Source organism: Kogia breviceps, chromosome 14 (genome assembly GCF_026419965.1).
Source record: "Kogia breviceps isolate mKogBre1 chromosome 14, mKogBre1 haplotype 1, whole genome shotgun sequence".
NCBI lineage: Eukaryota > Metazoa > Chordata > Mammalia > Artiodactyla > Physeteridae > Kogia > Kogia breviceps.
In genome coordinates this window covers 28,496,243-28,510,623 of record NC_081323.1, presented here as the reverse complement: position 1 = coordinate 28,510,623, position 14,381 = coordinate 28,496,243, and the positions used below count along the sequence as shown (strand labels likewise).

Here is a 14,381-nt window from a genome sequence, read left to right as displayed (position 1 = left end):
AAGTGCACAATTTGATGTTTGACCTACATATACACCTGTGAAAACATCACCACAATCAGGACATATATCCGTCACCCCCAAGTTTCCTCATAGCCATTGATAATACACCCCCAACCCTACCCACTCCCCATCCATCCCTGTCTCCTGGCAACCACTGATCTTCTTTCTGCCACTACAGCTGGCATTTTCTACTATGTTATATAAATAAAATCATATGGTGCATACTTGGTTTTCTCTGGCTTCATTCACTCGGCACAGTCTGACATCCACTGTGTACTTGTGCCCACTTCAAAAACTCATCCCTTTTCATTGCTGAGTACGATTCCAGGATACGACAGACCATGATTTGTCCATCCATTGATGGACGTTTGGTTTATTTACAGTTTGGGACAATCACAAATACAGCTGCTGTGAACATTCACGTACAAATGTTTGTACTTGGGAAAATGCCTAGGAATGGAATAGCTGGATCGTTTGGTAGGCATGTGTTTGAGCATGGCCATTTTCATGGAGCTCCCATGCAGGTTTCAGAGGGTCCACACTGTGTGTATTTAACCTACAAGATAAGGTACACACGGGTCACATGGGAACAAACGACCCACACACTCACAAGGAGGCCTCATCAGGCTGCAGCCGCTTCATTCCAGTCCTCCCAGTGTATGGAGAGGGTTCCCAGCAGGGAAAGTCTCCCAGCATGACCTCTGATTTTGTAAAATGCTCTGCGCACAAGCTCCTGCCACTCTAGAAATGGCCCACAAGCGGGCTGTGTAATCTGCCTGCAGGAGATCTTTATATGATGGCAGCATCTTGTGGGTCTAGAGTAGAATAGTTATGATCAATACCGAGAGCTATGCATGAACGGCAGCAGGGGTTCTGCAAGGGTGGTCCCACCAGCATCACCTGGGGATGCACACCTCCCCAGTCCAGACCTACAGAGTTGAAACTCTGAGGGGTGTCCAGCAATCTGGGCTTCCAGGCAATCTGGTGCATGTTCTGGTTTAAGCACAAATAGCCTAGAACATCGTTCAAGCCCTTTGACTCTCCTGGAATTAAATCCATCAAAAGTTACACTACACCAAGAGTGCATCCTCTCGACGGCCTCACTCCATCCACACAGCTCTGGAGCCCACCCTCCTAGAACACTGCCCCCCGTGTTAAGGTCTCCTCGAAGAACCAGGCTACTGACTGGAATGCGGACCTGCACAGTGATGGTTATCACTTCTTTCCCAAAGCACCAGACTCAAAACAAAACAAAAGTCCCAGGAACTCAATCACTGGAGCATTTAAATCCAATCGTCAAAACCACCCATTTCTCTACCTGGGGCTTTCACCATAGCATATTATGACATAAATGAACCTAAGAAAAGAAAAAAACAAAGATTTTAGGTGATACACTCCAACACTCTTTACTGCTCTAGAACCCTCACTCCAAATTTACACACCAGCAGGAAAATTAAACTTGAATAGGAAGAATTTGAGTAAAAATATTGAATACTTTTTGTTTTAATCTTCAGCTTAAGCATGATTTCCTTTCAACATTATAATCGGAGGGAAGTGCTGGTCATTTCCTTGGTATTTTTGCAGGCTCAGTACTTAGCCCAGTCTTTGAAAACCCTCTCCAGCTTCTGGCCAAGCAGAACTTTGCCACTCACTTTGAACTTGCCAGCAAGGAAAGCCTTCTGAGGGTTCATTTTGCCCAAAACCAGCTCCATAAAGACAGGCTCTGGGATTGTGAAGACAGTGTCCACGGGGAGCCTGGCGGGTCCTGGATACATGTTCCCAGAGCCATTCTTCAGATCAATGGTCCACTGCAGAATGGTCTTCCCATCCTTGGTGATGTCCAGCTGAAAGATGGCATTGATTTTCTTTACCAGCTGGGCCCCCACTTCTTTGATGTGATGACTCATGTCCTCAAACACGGGGAAGCTCTGGAATTCTGACAGCGCTAGAGGGTGTGGCACAGTGAGTTCCTGAGCTGGACCCAATTTCTTGAACTGGTCTGCCTGAGGCCCATCCCCTGCTTTGATCTTGAGTTGATGGTTGATTCTCTTCCACATCTTACTGTGCTGTTCCTCTTGACCTTGCCAACCGGTTTGTGAACAGCTATAGCCAGATTAATATCCACAAGTTCATATTGTGACATCAAAGGCAAGGCCAAGTGGGGAATGAGACTGGTTTGTGTCCCACAGTCTTATTGGCCAAACAGATGCTAAAATGTGACATGGGGTGAGGGCTCAGACAGGTCATTGTGAGGCAGATCCACACCACCACCCCCAAACCACAAGGTCCCAAAAGCCCAGCCCAGAGAGGTCTGGACCCCATGTTGGGAATAAGAGAAACTGGCCCCAGAAAGTTCTTTGGTGACATGAGCTCTGTCTTTTCAACTCTTTTTTTAAAATTTAATAAATGTTATTAATTAATTTATTTATTTATTTTTGGCTGCATTGGGTCTTCGTTGCTGCCCACGGGCTTCTACTCTCTGTTGCGGCACATGGGCTTCTGTTTGTAGTGGCTTCTCTTGTTGCGGAGCATGGGCTCTAAGCCCACGGGCTTCAGTAGTTGTGGCACGCGGGCTCAGTAGTTGTGGCTTGCAGGCTCAGTAGTTGTGGTGCATGGGCTTAGTTGCTTGTAGCATGTAGAATCTTCCCGGACCAGGACTCGAACCCGTGTCCCCTGCATTGGCAGGCGGATTCTTAACCACTGCACCACCAGGGAAGTCCTCACCTCTGTCTTTTCTCTCAACTGAGAGAGCAGTTATTCCGATTCCTTCAAAAGTAGATGATCCTTAAGGCATGCTTTGCCTGCCCGGGGGTGGAGTGGGAAATGCTGTTAGAACAAAACAGCTGTTTGGAGGAGGAATCAGCACCAGGGCCTGCATCAGAAAGCTTCCGGAAGCACAGTGAAAATGAAAAAAAAGAAACAAATATCCCTAAGATCAGCAGAAGATGCTGCTGGTCTCACATGATGACTGCACACACTAACACAGCCCTCACTGAGCTGGCACTGTTCTAAGCACTGTACATGTATTAACACACTTAATCCTCCTTATAATCCTCTGAGGTGGGTACTAAGTTTAATCCTCCTTTTACAGATGAGGAAACTGAGGCAAGGAGAAATGAAGTGACTTTCCAAAGTCACACAACTAGTCGGTAGGGCACCCAGGTTTAAACAGAAGTAGAATAACTCCAGAATCCACTTTTTGTCTGCCTGATGTTTTCTGATGATTAGGTTGAGGAGTTTGGGCAGGAATACCACAGAAGTGATCTTGTGCTTTCTCCGTGCATCGTATCAGGGGGTACATGGTGCCAATGTGTCCCACCTCTGGTGATGCTGACGATGCTGACCTTGATCCCTTGGTTAAGGTGGTGTCCACTGGGTCTCTCTCTGCAGAGTTACTGCTTCTCCCTTTGTAATGAATAAGTATCTTGCAGGAAGATACTTTGAGACTTTGCACATATCCTGTTTCATATCATACTCCAGCCTACTTCTGTTTGCATCCATCTGTGGCCCATCAGTGTGATGTGTGCTAAACGGTCATTTTCTATGCCCATCACTCCCTTTATTATTTTTTTAAATTTATTTTTTCGGCTGCATTGGGTCTTCATGGCTGCATGCAGGCTTCCTCTAGTTGCAGCGAGCAGGGGCTACTCTTCGTGGCGGAGCACGGGCTTCTCATTGTGGTGGCTTCTCTTGCTATGGAGCACGGGCTCTAGGCACGTGGGCTTCAGTAGTTGCAGCAAGTGGGCTCAGTAGTTGTGGCTCACGGGCTCTAGAGTGGCAGGCTCGGTAGTTGTGGCGCACGGGCTTTGTTGCTCCGCGGCATGTGGGATCTTCCCGGCCCAGGGATCGAATCCGTGTCCCCTGCATTGGCAGGCGGATTCTTAACCACTGCTCTACCAGGGAAGTGCTGTTAGGGTTTTTAAAACTCAAACTGGTTCTCTCCGCTGCCCTCTCTCCCTCGCAAGCCTCACTCTGCCTGGCAGAAGGGGCGCTCCCTTTGTCAGTATACATAAACAAATAAAGACTCCACTTTAATGCTTAGCTTTGTGACCCATAACAAAGAGAATATTTAACATTGCAGGTGTCAAAACAGACTAGCTTGAGTTTTATAAGATAACCTAGACAATAATAACTCATTTTTCCCAGAGGGTACAGAGTGAGAGGCTGTCAGAATCAAACAGTCAGTAGAAACTAGAAGTTTAGACCAAAAAGATTCTGTAAATAAGCAAGTTGAACACAAGCATTGATACCAGCACCACCCAACAGAATTTTCTGAGGTAATGAAAATGTTCAGGGTCTGGGTTGTTCAAAGCAGTAGCTGTTGAGACTCACATATGGCTAGTATGACTGAAGAGCTGAGTTAAGTTTACTTAGCTCTAATTAATTTAAATTTAGGTAGTCACAAGTGATTACCCATCAGCATCCTGGGAAGCAACCCCAGCATCATCCTAACCATTGTAAAGAAGTTACATTGTCATCTAGGGGATGCTGCCCCATCTTTAACCACTGAGTTACACCAAACTCATACGAAAATTCCTTCCCCAAACCCCCAATAACTCACTTGAGACTGTTACACGTATGGAACAGAGACCAGCTCCCATTGGTGGGATCTGGTTCAGGTGGGCACCCCATTTTTTGACAAGGCTAAAGGCCTAAAGACGCACATACATACTTAAAATGGTCCAGTAACATTTATCTTTAAATAGGACATAAGCATGCCTAAGTGGGTGATTATTGGGTAACTTCTGAGTGAAAGTGTATAAGGTATGACTGCCTGTAAAGCCAACATATGTAACTCCTTCTGACAGCCCATTCAGCTGTCCCTGATGGATAAAAGGTGTCTTAGTTACCAATTGCTGTGATAACGCTGCAGAACCACCCCCAAACTCAATGGCTTAAAACAATAAGCATTTATTGAGCTCATGAGTTAATAGACCAGAAATTTAGGATGGGTTCAGAGCTGTAGAGAAAGCCTCAACTTTCTTTGAGACTACCTACATAATCGTGAACAAAATGTTGGTAGAAATATGGGCGGTAATGGCCCATATGGTATGGCCATTCTAATGAGGTCTCAGACAGAAATAAGGAACACATTATTGGAAACCAGAGGAAGGACCATCCTTGTTATAAAATGGCAAAGAACTTGGCTGAACTGTGGCCATGTTCTAGTGTTCTATGGAAGGTAGAACTTGCCAGTAATGAAACTGGGTATTTAGCTGACGTGATCTCTAAGCACAGTGTGGAAGGTGAGGCTTGGTTCCTCCTGACTGGCTGTAGCAAAATGTGAGAAGGCAGAAACGACTTCAAGACAGAATTATTAAGCAAAAAGGAAGCAGAGCTTAAAGATTTGGCTAAGAAAAGCAAGGGAGGGATGATCCTAAAGGCAATTCAGAGACCAAGGCTGCCTCCTTGGTTTCAAAAAGGGGGTGAATGCCTTGTTTTCAACAGGCCAGATGGCATTGCCCGAAGTAGTGGGGGTGGGATGGTCTAGCACAGCCCTGGAGGTGAGACCCCTGCCTCTGAGAGCTATGGAGACAGCACCTCTGCCCCAGCAGATCTGGGACTATTACCCAGTCAACCTGAAGGGCAGAGCATGGAGCCAAAGAGAGCATTGTACTCCAGCCTTAAGATACCATAGTTTGCCTTGCCAGGGCTTGGGACCCATACCCACTTCCTTCTTCCCCCTATTTCTCGCTTTTGCAATGAAAGTGTCTATCCTATGCCAGTTCCACTGTTGTATTTTGGAAACACATAACTTGTTTGGCTTGACAGGTTCACAGCTGGTGAGGGATTCTGCCTCAGAATGAACCATATCTTGAGCATCATTCATATCTGATTTAGATCATATTTAGATGAAATTTCTACTTTAGAGTTGATGCTGGAACAAGTTAAGATTTGGAGGGGTCGGTGAATGGAATGAATGTATTTTACATGCAAAAAGAACATGAATTTCGGGGGATCAGGGGCAGAATGTTACAGGTTAAATGTTTGTACAACCCCCAAATTCACATGCTGAAACCCTAACCCCACCATGTGATGGTCCTAGGAAGTGGGAGGTAATTAGGATTTGATGAGGTCATGAGGGTGGGGCCCTCATGAGTGTTATTAGTGCCCTAATGAGTCACAGGAGACCTTGCTTCCCCTCTCTGCTCTCTAACATGAGGATTACAATGAGACGTCCACAGCCTGCAACATGTAATGGGGCTCTCCCAAGAAGCTGGCACCCTGATCTGGGACTTCCAGCCTCCAGAACTGTGAGAAGTAAATTTCTGTTGTTTATAAGCTATCCAGTCCATGGTATTTTTATTATAGCAGCCAAGTTAAGACAGGTGTATACAGAGGAAAGGGCAAAGATCAATAATGATATTAATAAACTACACCCACAGGAAGACAGTGCCAAGCCCTGGAAGCCTTTCTTTCTGGAAAAAAAGTCACTGAACTACACCAAACTCATGCACAAATATATTTTTTAAGTCCCAGTAACTTAGACTTTTAAATATATATAACAGAGATCACCCCTTTCTTACACTCCCAAAAGGCATCACTGACCAATGTAAGGGCTTCTTATTTTAAGACACAGCTGAAGGCCCAAAGACAGGCAAATACTTAAAATAAAACAGTTATATTTATCTTTCCATATGCCATATGTATGCCCAAGTGGTAACTTTTTTTAATTAGATAAAATATTTAAGTTATGCCTGCCCATAAATTAATAAAACTGATTTGAACAAAGAAAAACACAAAGTTTCTACGAAAAGCAGTGCACTTTTCCAATGATGTTGACATTATTCAAAACATTTTTCAGAATACCTCTTTTATAACCACTGTGAGAAACAAAAGGCGTGTTCTTTTACTGTCCTACACCATCTAGAATGCTTTCAGCTACAAGCACCAAAACCAGCCACAACTCAATGGGCTTCAACAGTAAAGGGAATTATCTCCTATTAAAGAAGTCCTAAGGCAGGGCTAGAGGGATGGACAACCAGGCAGGCTCAGGACCGGGGTTTCCCAGGACACAGGACCTTCAATGCTAAATCCAGGCAAGTGGGAGGCGTTGGCTACTCCAGGGTTGGTTCCTTGAGCAGCTCAGTGAGTCTCCAAGGACCCAGGGTCCTTCCTTCCATCATCCTGCTGCACGTTCTTCTAAGGCCAGTGACCCTTGTGGCGGCAACACTTTGGGGCAACATTCAGTAGAACAACAAAAAGAGCCATTTTCTCCGACACTTCTCTCTTTACCGGAAGGGCCTATTCTCCCCAAGTCCTTCGGCGACTTTGCCACCTTCTCACTGGCTAGGACGGTGTTCCTTACACTTACCAGGATCAGCTTAAGTCTGTGGCTGGAAAATGTCACCTGCCAGATCAGTAAACCAAGGATGTCGTGGCCATCAAGCCCTCAGCCACTACAGCCACCTCTGTTGGTGTACCCTGAAGGGATTTAGGATGGAGAAAAGCAGGATAAGCACCCTAGAGAGCTGAGGTGCATATCAAAAGAATGATCTCAGGATCTTCCCATACAAAGGAAAGCAATTAAATTCCTTAACTTGAGGTGTCAGGTTTTCTTTCATGAACAGTAACCTTTTGATGTTCCACTACCTGGTTTTCTTGGGGGGGGGGGGTTGTTGCAAAACTCCTATATATGGCCCAGAGCCACCTGAGAGGCTATCTTCCAGGCTTAAGTCGTCAGTTTTGTCCACCAGATAAAACATAATCCTCAGCTTTTAGGTTGTGCATTTTTTTTCAGTGGACAGGTTCACCAATTCACCTTTGAGGCAGGACTCAATCAGCTTTCCCTAATCTCCTGGCTGCGTGGAGGCGCGTGGAACCCAATCGGCGTGTTCGGAAGGAAAAGAAAGAACCAAGAGTGAACACTGCACTCTGAGGAGTTTGTCTCCACTCAGGAGACCACCGAGGGGCAGGGGTAAGAATGGCACAGATCACGGTCCTGTTAGAGGGATGTGACCTTCCCCACGTTGAGTAGGGAGCTGGCTACACAGGGGCTGAGTCTGAGGGCAGCGCGGCAGCAGCCCGTCCCAGACACTGGGGAAGCGGTCAGAGGCAGAGGAAGCCCTCGCCCACCAGGCGAGCCAGCCGGACCCAGGATGCTCCCTGGAGCTCAAGGGCACCTGAGCGCCCGCACCCACCTTTTTCCAGTAGAAAGACACACACGTTGCCTCACTTTTGGCTCCCAAGGCTCCCGCGACGTCAGCGCCCACGCTAATCCCAGAAGTCTGCAGGGAGGAGAATTCTGGGAAATGTAGTTCCAGCTGCGCTAATTTGTCCAAGAGCAAAGCCGAAACCTCGCAGTGTGCTTTGATTTTTAGAAACAGCCTAGTTAAAATCTCAAGCTAAGTCTAAGGGATAAAGTGGTCCAATAAGCTAAGCACTGGCATTTAGTTATTGTGGAGGAAATGCCGCTTTATTCTTATTTTCTTTCCTTTTTTCCCACTCACTGTTTTGGATTTTGGTCACCCCACCAGAGCAGAGGAAAGTAAAAAGACAACTCCCACTAATGCACAGTTTGGACTGGATGTGAGATCTGTGAAGGATAAACTGCTGACGACCCCCTGGAAAAAAGTCAGACGCAATTAATCGTAAGAGCTGGGTCAGCCCCTAAGTTTTCCTGAATTCAGTAAGTCAAAAACACTGTGCCTATGGGACAAATCTTCGTAAATTCTCTCGGCAGCTTTGAAAGATTTATTAATGCTAAACTGGGAGGGGGGTGGGGGTGAAAACCAAAGAACAAGATCTCTGACAGACAAGCAAAAGTGATGCCTATTTTGGAAGGATGTTTCATACAAGTATTTAACAGTGGTTACCATAACTGTATACATGTAACAGAAGCCCAAATGTAAAGAGAGTCTGCAAAGATCTTGTAATTATTCATTTAAAAATGAGGACCTGATTGGGACATCCCTGGTGGCCCAATGGTTAGGAATCCACCTTCCAGTGCAATGGAGGTGGGTTTGATCCCTTGTCAGGGAAATAAGATCCCACATGCCATGGGGCAACTAAGCCTGCACACTGCAACTACTGAGCACATACACTCTGGAGTCCACACCACAACTAGAGAGAAGGCCGTGCACCACAACGAAGATCCCACATGCCACAACTAAGACATGACACAGCCAAAAACTAAAATAAATAAATATTTTAAAAAAACAAATGAGGACCTGGACTTCCCTGGTGGTCCAGTGGGTAAGACTCCACACTCCCAATGCAGGGGTCCATATTTGATCCCTGGTCAGGGAACTAGATCCCACATGCATGCCGCAACTAAGAGTTCACATGCTGCATATAAGAGTCCACGTGCCACAACTAAGAAGTCCACATGCAGCAGCTAAGAAGTCCATATGCTGCAACTAAGAGTCCTCAGACCACAACTAAAGATCCCACACGTGGCAATGAAGATCTCGCATGCTCAACTACGACCCAGAGCAGCCTAAATAAATAAATATTTTTTTAAATGAGGGCCTTTACTGATACACAACAGGAATGAATATCAAAGATGTTATGCCAGTCACTCCCATCAGGAAGCCTGCACAAACCCCTTAGATAGATAGCCTCATCCACCAGAGGGCAGACAGCAGAAGCAAGAAGAACTACAATCCTGCAGCCTGTGGAACAAAAACCACATTCACAGAAAGATAGACAAAATGAAAAGGCAGAGGACTATGTACCAGATGAAGGAACAAGATAAACCCCCAGAAAAACAACTAAATGAAGTGGAGATAGGCAACCTTCCAGAAAAAGAATTCAGAATAATGATAGTGAAGATGATCTAGGACCTTGGGAAAAAGAATTGAGGCAAAGATTGAGAAGATGCAAGAAATGTCTAACAAAGACCTAGAAGAATTAAAGAACAAACACCTAGGAGAATTAAAGAACCAACAAACAGAGATGAACAATACAATAACTGAAATGAAAAATACACTAGAAGGAATCAATAGCAGAATAACTGAGGCAGAAGAACAGATTAGTGACCTGGAAGACAGAATGGTGGAATTCACTGCCGTGGAACAGAATAAAGAATAAAGAATGAGAAGAAATGAAGACAGCCTAAGAGACCTCTGGGACAATGTTCAACGCACCAACATTTGCATTATAGGGGTCCCAGAAGGAGAAGAGAGAGAGAAAGGACCTGAGAAAATATTTGAAGAGATTATAGTCAAAAACTTCCCTAGCATGGGAAAGGAACTAGCCACCCCAGTTCAGGAAGTGCAGTGAGTCTCAGGCAGGATAAACCCAAGAAGAAACACACCAAGACACATAGTAATCAAATTGACAAAAATTAAAGACAAAGAAAAATTATTAAAAGCAACAAGGGAAAAATGAAAAATAACATACAAGGGAACTCCCATAAGGTTAACAACTGATTTCTCAGCAGTAACTCTACAAGCCAGAAGGGAGTGGCACGATATACCTAAAATGATGAAAGGGAAGAACCTACAACCAAGATTACTCTACCTGGCAAGGATCTCATTCAGATTCAATGGAGAAATCAAAAGCTTTACAGACAAGCAAAAGCTAAGAGATTCAGCACCACCAAACCAGCTCTACAACAAATGCTAAAGGAACTTCTCTAAGTGGGAAACACAAGAGAAGAAAAAGACCTACACAAACAAACCCAAAACAATTTAGAAAATGGTAATAGGAACATACGTTTTTTGTTTTGTTTTGTTTTGTTTGCTTGTTTTGTTTTTTTTGTGGTACGCGGGCCTCTCACTGTTGTGGCCTCTCCTGTTGCGGAGCACAGGCTCCGGACGCACAGGCTCCACGGCCATGGCTCACGGGCCCAGCCACTCCATGGCATGTGGGATCTTCCCGGACCGGGTCACGAACCCATGTCCCCTGCATTGGCAGGAGGACTCTCAACCACTGCGCCACCAGGGAAGCCTGGAACATACATATTGATAATTACCTTAAATGTGAATGGATCTTATGCTCCAACCAAAAGACACAGGCTCACTGAATGGATACAAAAACAAGACCCATATATATGCTGTCTACAAGAGACCCACTTCAGACCTAGGGACACATACAGACTGAAGGTGAGAGATTGGAAAAAGATATTCCATGCAAATGGAAATCAAAAGAAAGCTGGAGTAGCAATACTCATATCAGGTAAAATAGACTTTAAAATAAAGAATGTTACAAGAGACAAGGAAGGACTCCATATAATGATCAAGGGATCAATCCAAGAAGATATAACAATTATATATGGGGCTTCCCTGGTGGTGCAGTGGTTAAGAATCCGCCTGCCAATGCAGGGCACACAGGTTCGAGCCCTGGTCCAGGAACATCCTACATGCCACAGAGCAACTAAGCCCGTGTGTCACAACTACTGAAGCCTGTGAGCCACAACTACTGAACCTGCGAGCCACAATTACTGAGGTCCATGTGCCTAGAGCCCATGCTCTGCAACAAGAGAAGCCACCACAATGAGAAGCCTGTGCACCGCAAAACAGAGTAGCCCCTGCTTGCCGCAACTAGAGAAAGCCCACACACAGCAACAAAGACCCAACACAGCCCAAAATTAATTAATTGATTGATTAATTAAAATATATATGCACCCAACATAGGAGCACCTCAATACATAAGGCAAATGCTAACAACTATGAAAGAGGAAATCGACAGTAACACAATAGTGAGGGACTTTACTACCTCACTTACACTAATGGACAGATCATCCAGACAGAAAATTAATAAGGAAACAGAAGCTTTAAATGACACAACAGACCAGATAGATTTAATTTATGTTTATAGTGCATTCCATACGAAAACAGCAGATTACACTTTCTTCTCAAGTGCACATGGAACATTCTCTAGGATAGATCACATCTTGGGTCACAAATCAAGCCTTGGTAAATTTAAGAAAATTGAAATCATATCAAGCTTCTTTTCTTACCACAACACTATGAGATTAGAAATAAATTACAGGGAAAAAAACACAAACACATGGAGGCTAAACAACATGTTACTAAATAACCAAGAGATCACTGAAGAAATCAAAGAGGAAATCAAAAAATACCTAGAGACAAATGGCAATGGAAACACAAAGATCCAAAATCTATGGGTTGTAACAAAAGCAGTTCTAAGAGGGAAGTTTATAGCAATACAATCCTACCTCAAGAAACAACAAACATCTCAAGTAAACAATCTAACCTTACACCTAAAGGAACTAGAGAAAGAAGAACAAACAAAACCCAAAGTTAGTAGAAGGAAAGAAATCATAAAGATCAGAGCAGAAATAAATGAAATAGAAACAAAGAAAACAATAGCAAAGATCAATAAAACTAAAAGCTGGTTCTTTGAGAAGATAAACAAAATTGATAAACCATTAGCCAGACTCATCAAGAAAAAGAGGGAGAGGACTCAAATCAATAAAATTAGAAATGAAAAAGGAGAAGTTACAATGGACACCACAGAAATACAAAGCATTCCTAAGAGACTACTACAAGCAACTCTATGCCACTAAAATGGACAACCTGGAAGAGATGGACAAATTCTTAGAAAGGTATAACCTTCCAAGACTGAACCAGGAAGAAATAGAAAATATGAACAGACCAATCACAAGTAATGAAATTGAAACTGTGATTAACAATCTTCCAACAAACAGAAGTCCAGGACCAGATGGCTTCACAGGTGAATTCTATCAAACATTTAGAGTAGAGCTCACACCCATCCTTCTCAAACTCTTCCCAAAAATTGCAGAGGAAGGAACACTCCCAAACTCATTCTGCAAGGTCACCATCACCCTGATACCAAAACCAGACAAAGATACTACAAAAAAAGAAAATTATGGGCCAGTATCACCGATGAATATAGATGCAAAAATCCTCAAAAAAAAAGTTATGCCAAAAGGCTACATAGTATATAATTCCATTTATATGAAGTTCTAAAACTGGCAAAACTCATCTATAATGGAAAAAAATCAAAATAGTCTTTCCTCTGAAGCATGAGGATGAGATTAACTAGGAAGGGGCATGAAGAGCCTTTCAGGGATGACAGGTATATACCTCTGTCAAAATTCTCTATGGAGTAAAGTGATACCTGCAACTTGTTTTGAAATGCATTAAAAAATAAGATGGATTGATGGATGGTTAGAGAGACATGTAACAAAACAAATACAGCAAAATGTTAACTGTAGAATCTATGTGGTGGGTATATGAGTGTTCATGATTCAAGCCAGTATTGAATTGTAGATAGATGCTAACATACTGACCAGTGAAGAAATGGGAAAAAAACTGTTAGAAAAAGATTCATAAAAGTTATGGTCAATTAAAAAGAAGATATTCACAGGCAGGCCAGACATTCAGAACACATAGTGTATTTCATGCTATTCGTTTTTAAATATATGAAATATAATCACCCTGTTGAATTCAGTTCCTCTCACAGTTAGTAGGTGCTTGTTATGTGATGAGTCCAAGCTGAACACTGGAAAATTTTGTCCACAGCACACAAAGAATCTCTCTCTACCTATTCTCCATTCATCAGCCCTGTATCAGTCAGCTCTAACATAATGTGCTGCATAACAAACACCACAAAGCTCAGAGGCTCACAGCAATAAGCAATTATTTCTTGCAGAGAACAACATGGTTGCAGAGAGGCTAGGGATTGGCCAATGTAGCGGGGGGTGCTCCACTGGTCTAGGCTCCAGGCCCTGAGTGTCTCTCACTCTTCTTGACCAGCAGGCTCCCGGGGGCAGGTTCTTCTCATGGGGAAGACCACAACACAAGAAGGCAAGACCTCCTGCACAAGTACATGCCAAGACTTTGCTCACATTTCTGCTAAAATTCCATTAGCCAAAGCAAGTAACACAACCAATCCAAATAATCACAGGCCCCCCATTCACCCAGATCTGGAAATGGAGGATTCACCTCCAGCTCTTTATTTATCACTGCAAGGGATTCTGGGGCTGTTTCGGTGCCAGGGTCTATTGTCTCTGTCTGCTTCAATGACCTCTCCACGTCTTCCACTGTGAAGGAAAAATAAATCTCTAGTGTGTAACTACACCAGTTCAAGTGAACTGTTCTATTTTGCCTCTTCAGCTTCCCTCAATGTAGAACCCCAAGGGGACAATTACAAACATTGGTCCAAGAGAAGGAATATAGGGCACTTGTTTTTCTACTGTAGGAGAAGTCAATTAGAGTTTCCAATTTCCACTGTTAAATGTCACCCTTTTACAACATCCTGGAGGAGAGCTGGCAGTCCTGTCCTTAGGGAGAAAGAACTCTTTCAAGGAAAGGCTTATTGTCTAAAGAGACACAGAAGGGTCCAGAGATTAAAGGACCCTCTGAGGCTGTCTGAATTTCCCAGGGCTCTCGGTTTCTATTTTGAGCTGAACATTTGGCTACCTTGTAGCCTCCTGTGAGCCTTTTTAG

General features: G+C 43.9%; 1 protein-coding gene across 1 annotated transcript; it reads right to left on the bottom strand.

The window, feature by feature from the left end:
• Positions 1-1,586: 1,586 nt before the first annotated feature.
• Positions 1,587-2,057, bottom strand: SCP2D1 (SCP2 sterol binding domain containing 1). The gene has a single exon (XM_059036332.2). The coding sequence runs from the start codon at positions 2,055-2,057 to the stop codon at positions 1,587-1,589; it is 471 nt and encodes a 156-aa protein (XP_058892315.1).
• Positions 2,058-14,381: the final 12,324 nt, after the last annotated feature.

Excerpts from the sequence above, each read along its gene's own strand:
- SCP2D1 (XM_059036332.2), bottom strand. The coding sequence starts at position 2,057 with ATGTGGAAGAGAATCAACCATCAACTCAAGATCAAAGCAGGGGATGGG.